Genomic DNA, 6,000 nt, shown 5'->3' on the forward strand with positions numbered 1-6,000 from the left:
AGCAGCTCCGTTTGTGTATGCTCACACTTTTTAGCAACCAAAGCTTGACAGCAAAACCAGTGTTATTAAACAAGCAAGAAATTTCAGGGAAAACAACTTACGAATTGTAAATTTCACAATCGTTATTTTTAAACAAAACACTGTAGTATCTGCAGGGCTATTCTGTTGTCCTCTGTTAACGCTGTGCTCTTTTCCTATGTACACTGTCATCTAGGTTTCTATACATCACTTATCTATAAATCACTTATAACACTGCAAATTGAATTATCACTTTACTGCACATGCTAGCAATTGCTTGCATGTACATTAGGCACAAAAAATTAAACAATTCTGCAGTTAAAACACAAGGAACTGTGCAGCCCTTCACAGGCAGCTGGGATTGCATCTTCCAGCCATGAACCACAGGTGCTGGCACCCTGCACGCCACAGAGCAGAGGCTAACTCCTGCCTGAATAGCATTGTGTAGGAAATCTGGCTTTAAAAGTCCTTCTGAGCAGAACACAAGAGTCCTCTGAAAATACTTACAATAGTAAACAACTGTACTTTAAAAGGCTACTGTGCAAGGAGAGCAACAGGTTTCACAAACAAGAATTACCTAAATTTGTGTTTCTGTATTAGCAAAAAAAGAAGTTAACTTGGGCTTCATTTGTTATTTGTAAAACAAGATTCCCTTATTTTGGGAATCAACAGCCAGAGACGCAAACACATTCCACAGAAATGTGTGGTGCCAGTTTTAACAACAGATAGTTACCAAAGCATGGGTATGAAACTGCAAGCTTTGTGTTAGTACTCAAGATTTTAGGCCATTTACTAGATGTTCATGTTGTCAGTTTAGCTTTGTGCTATTCCTTAAATTCTGTATGGAAATGTTAAGGACTACAGGGCCAAGGAAGGTTCTAGACAGAAATCCTGCAATTTAGATATAGTGGCAGTGCAGCATGAGGAAGAATATCACCCCCAATGGCCTCTTTCCCCTCCAGTCCTTACATTTTTTGCCCTCCCCACTCAAAAAATACTTCCAATAAAGCACTGAATTCGTAATACTGATTTTAAGAAAACCTTTTAGTAGACCAGCAGGACACCAGATCTGAGGTAAAGTCAGAAAAATCTCCAATTCTAGCATTTTGGAAGAATGGTAGGTCAGATCTGAACATTATATTTCAGGGATTAGTATGGTTTCAAGCCTGTAGCTGCCAACACCCTATCCAAGGCACAGCCTGTAAAGATCTGAGGAAAACTATATGGAGGATCCTGTAGCTGTAAAACAACCCACACTTCAGTTACAGAGTAAGATCAGTCAGTTGCTTACTGGATCAAAAGATCACAAAGGCACAACTAATCTCAGTGGTAAATTCTTGCCTTCATGTAGCTGCTCTTAAAAGGAGAAAGAAACCAGAAATATCAAATAGCAGAGGTCTTGAAATGTCATTGTCAGCTACTGGAAAGTTAATTGTTAGCTTCTCCCCATCAACTCTGCCTCCAAGGACTGAATAGAGAAAAAGGACAAAAGCAGATGCTACTGATGTAGCATTTGTGCTTTTATGTGACTGAGGATGAAGAAAAAGTAATTCCATCAATACCTGTTCTAAACACCAAAGATTATTTTGCAACAGTAATAGAAATGCAGAATACATATACCATGCCTTAAGTTAAGGATAGAAGACATTAAGAGAGACAGATAAATCTAGTTAGTCTAAACTGTGGCATCCCTCCTGAAGGCCCGTAAGCACAGAGGCCATGCCGCGGAAGCACCGTTTCTTGAAACCTGCACCAAAAACCAGCAAGGAAACAGTGGAAGCTTTAAACAGGAGCCTCTCGGTGAGAACCACTGCAGCTTCCAAAGTAACGCTGCCTTCCTGACGCTCTGCTGCGTTCCTCCCCCGGCGGCTGGAAGCATTAATGAGACGCCAAGGAGAGGAGAGGAGCGGCGCCGAGCGCCAGCTCCCCTGTGGCCACGCGGGCTCCCGGCGCACCCGGCCGGAGGAGTGGCGGTGCCAGCGTCGGTGCCCGCTCCGCGGCGCGGCCGTGCCCGCCTCCCTGCCTCCCTGCCTGCGCTGCCGCAGCGACCCGCCGGCGGGAGCACCCACCTGCAGTCCTTCAGCCATATCGCGATCTTCTCGTTGGGAACGCTGTGGCAGCCTTAGGGCAGAGCGGGAGAGAGAAGCCGACAGTCAGCAACAGCGAGGCCGCCCCGCGGGGTCCCAGTGGCCCTCGGGCTGCTGCCCCAGCACTGACCTGCTCCAGCGGCCAGCGGCAGCTCGCCGCCGCCGGGATCCTCCTCCTCCTCCTCCTCTTCCTCCTCTTCTTCTTCTTCCTCCTCCTCCTCCTCCTCGCCGCGGGCCAGCGCCGCTGCCGCGAAATCCTCCGCTTCCGACGCCTGCCAGGAGTCGCGGCTCTTGGCCCAGGCCTTCCTCTTCTGGGTCGCCCCTTGCCACTCCTCCGCCGGCGGGGGCTGCTCCATCGGGGCGGCGGCGCCGGCGGGGGCTTCACGCCGGGAGGCGAGTGCCGGACAGAGCCAGCCTGCCGGGAGAGCGGAGATGTGCCGTCCGTCCGGCTGTCCGTCCGCCCGTCCGGGGGGCGCGGGGCCGCCGCCCGAGCAGCCCCCGGGAGGCGGCCGCCCCTCCCGGCGCTCACACGCTGCCCCGGCCCGCCCCAGCCCCGGCCACCGCCGCCCCCCGGCTGCTCCCGGCCCCGCAGGTGTCCGCCCCGGCCCGCCGGCGTCCGGGGGCAGCGGGCGGGCAGAGCTGGGGAGGGCACAGCTCGGGCGGCCCGGCTGCCCTCGGTACTCACATGTCGCGCCGCGACGAGGCGACGGAGGAGGCTGCGCCCGCCCGGGCTGCGGGCGGCGGCGGCGGCGGCTCTGACTTCCTCATACCGCTGCGGGATGAGAAAACTCGGCGGCCACGTGACGGCGGCGGGGCCGGCGGCAGAGCGGGGCCTCCTGCCGGGGCCGGGCCGCCGTCACGGGCAGAGATGCGGGGCAGGGATGCGGGGTCGGGCAGCGCGGCCCCTCGGGCCTGGGCTGGCTCGGAAGGGCCGCCCGTGGCCTGGGCCCGGAAAGAACGTTTCCAAACTAAAAACCATGCAGAGCAGCGAAGAGGGACTTTGCAGGCTTTTATCTGGGGGAGCGGGAGTGGGGAGGGGAGAGTAGGCACAAGGAAAGATACAGCATGTGTGCTGGGTACACACAGCCTTCGGCCTCGCTTCCAGGAGTGTGAAATTAGATCAGTGTCTGCTCGGGCACAGGCTGGAGGCTGCGGGGACACCAGGAGCACCAAAACTGGCCTCTTAAAAATCTTAGCTTTATCATCTCCTTCAGGATGTACTTAGGCCACCAGAATCAACTGATCAAACCCAGCAAAAGACAAACGAGTCCTCATATAGGGGAAGGAGGTGTCGACAAAAGGCTACTTTTCACTGCTGGTGCCCACCCTGGCTGGGTCAGTCACTGAGGGCACAATGGGGCAGCTGGTGCCCACCCTGGCTGGGGAGCAGGGCACTCCCGTCCTGTGTGGGGTCAGACTTCACATCCCAGACACTGCCAGAGGAGCCCTGCATGCCTAGAGAGCTCACCTGCACCCATGGAGCCTGAGAGAAATAAGCTTTTGAAAAAGGTCTTTTACAACATTTTCATGAAAAGATGCTGAATTAGTAAGCACAAGCAGCAAAATTAACACATGTTTTCTGGAGTTGTAAAACTGGTGTTGACAGCCAGGCATATGACGTACTTCATGTTTAAAGACAAATCTGCCTTTGGAAGAAAAAAATTAATGGTACCAAATCAATATTCTTTCATTATCTAATTTTATAGTTAAAATCTTTCAAGAAATTTCTTGCTTTTCCTAAATCCCTCTAGCCGACCCACTACTTTATGCATATACAGCCTTAGTAAATTTCCCCTCACCACAAGTCAATTTCCTAAATACACTCTAATTTTCTGAATGGTTTGTCTTGAAATAAAACCAGAAGAGCAGTCTCACAAAGGACAAACAAAGTGTATTTGTATTTAATTTGACCCTGAAAGTACATATCATTTCTGTGTATGTTTTGAGATGGTATTTTTGAATTTCTTAAAAAAAGAGCAAACTACATTTGAATCTTTCTCGTTGATCCTCAAAATAATCAAATAATTTTCTCAGCAGGGCATGTGTCACACAGTGCACGATTTGCATAAACTAATATGGAACGTGTCCTGAACCACGGGTGTCCCAAGTGGTGAGTCAAAGGGTCAGCTCAGGTCCTGCACCCTCCACCACTGTGCTGGGGCTTGGACTTCAGCTGAGGCTCCTACAGGCGCATTTATAGTACTGGTATCTTAAAATCTGATTTTTTCTGGCTTTGTTGCAAGTGCATAGCACAGTATTTCTTCAACATAATGGCGTATATTTCCATTTTATGTGTATGCATAAATATATGTACCTATTAAAAAGCAGCCCTTTGAGGTTGAGCTGCCTGCATGAGAGCTGTAGGAGTGGCAGGGAGGGCCTAGAAAAGTTTAACCCCTGCCATTGTTTGCTGCCTAAAAGGGAGCACAATTTCTTCTTGAAAGTTTCAGCTTCACTGGCACAGCCAAGGGTGAACAGTTGCAAGCTAAAAGCAGCTACTGTCTGACCGTGCCAATACATCCTTAAGGAGTTCCTAATCCACAAATTACTGACATTATTGTCTATAATTGCTTGTCTGTTGTGACAACACTTACTCAGAGAATGTCAGAAATGTAAATAGCAGCCAATAGCTTTTTGCAGTGAAGTCCTGCCAGTACAGCACTGGGCTCTGTCTTGCACCTTCATCCCATACCAGGAAAATCCCTTTTGTCTCTATATGAGTAAGGATTGCACAATCAAATCCTATATTAAGCAGAACATTTTTCAAGGAAAATATGTGGCTTGTTATTTCTTTTAATACTTGTCATCAAAAAGTCAGTTTGTTCTGTAATAAAAGTTTCTCTTGCATCAGAATGTAATTTGGTAATTGTACTTCAAAGCACAAATTGGGGAAAAAATCGTGTCATCTGGTCACTTAAATTAGACCAACTTTTTTTTTCTCCTAAATTATTTTGAAACTATTCAAATAAAACATTGTGTAGGCATTAATTAAATCAGGGATAAATTGAACTTTACATTATGTTGTAAATTTCTAAAGGAAGATTTAAAACCACAGAACCATTAGCAGTACTACTAAGTACTACCAAGTAAAAAGCATACAGATACACACATTTTTCACATTTCTCACATTTTTCATCTGGGCCCTGAGTATATAAATATGTGTGTAAATACACACACAGAGAAATACAATTTAGCTGAGAAATACCACTAAGTCACTTTTTTCTTAAAAGAACAAAAACCTTTGAATGGACTTTGTGCAATTTTTGCCTGCAGAGAATTCTTTCAGATGCAGTATTGTGTGAAAAAATACAGTCCTACATAACTCAAAGATACAAATTAGGTGCTTCCACCAGTTCCCATGGGCACTTGTTCCCATGTCTGAGTGCACTGTAAGGAGCATTTTCCTGCCACAGTTGGGCTAGGCTTCCCCATGCTTTTAAGCACATTGTGTCCCTGCTAGTTGTGTACATCAGGAGAGCCTCCAGTGTTCAGGAAGGATTACACAATTTATCTGTATCCCTCCATACAGTATGGGGAGATAGGGATAAGCCTCTGGAAACCAAAGAAATATTTCCAGGCTGCAAATCTGGGCCCTTGGTAGCATGGTCAAAGCCTATGCTTTGTCCTCTGCAGCCTTCCTGGGAACTGCAGGCATCCATGCTGGAGGAGGATTGGAGGAAATGAGATCAAAATGTGCTAGTAAGATCTGGGCTGGTCAGATTTGGAATTTGTTTCCTCTGTTTTCCAGCTCAGCTGAGAGCTAAGCCCACCTTCTTGGGATTACCATCTACAGGAGGACCAGCCATCAAAGCCCCATTGGCAGATCTTGCCACAGAGAAGATATCTGACAAATGGGTTATACATACAGAAGCTACGAGACTGAGTAATTAGGAAT

At 48.1% G+C, this 6,000-nt stretch overlaps 1 protein-coding gene across 1 annotated transcript in view; it reads right to left on the reverse strand.

Annotated features, from left to right (window-relative positions):
• Positions 1-2,841, reverse strand: part of ITPRID2 (ITPR interacting domain containing 2) — a 40,158-nt gene extending 37,317 nt beyond the window's left edge. The window contains exons 1-3 of the mRNA XM_054277907.1: positions 2,791-2,841; positions 2,236-2,520; positions 2,088-2,139 (exon numbers count right to left, since the gene is read on the reverse strand). Coding sequence (XP_054133882.1) covers positions 2,088-2,139; positions 2,236-2,461 — 278 coding nt within the window. The 5' untranslated portion in view covers positions 2,462-2,520; positions 2,791-2,841. The remainder of the gene's footprint in view (positions 1-2,087; positions 2,140-2,235; positions 2,521-2,790) is intronic.
• Positions 2,842-6,000: the final 3,159 nt, after the last annotated feature.

This window comes from Melozone crissalis, unplaced genomic scaffold, assembly GCF_028551555.1.
Source record: "Melozone crissalis strain CALT ecotype California unplaced genomic scaffold, PUWL_Pcris_2 ptg000023l_1, whole genome shotgun sequence".
Taxonomy (NCBI): domain Eukaryota; kingdom Metazoa; phylum Chordata; class Aves; order Passeriformes; family Passerellidae; genus Melozone; species Melozone crissalis.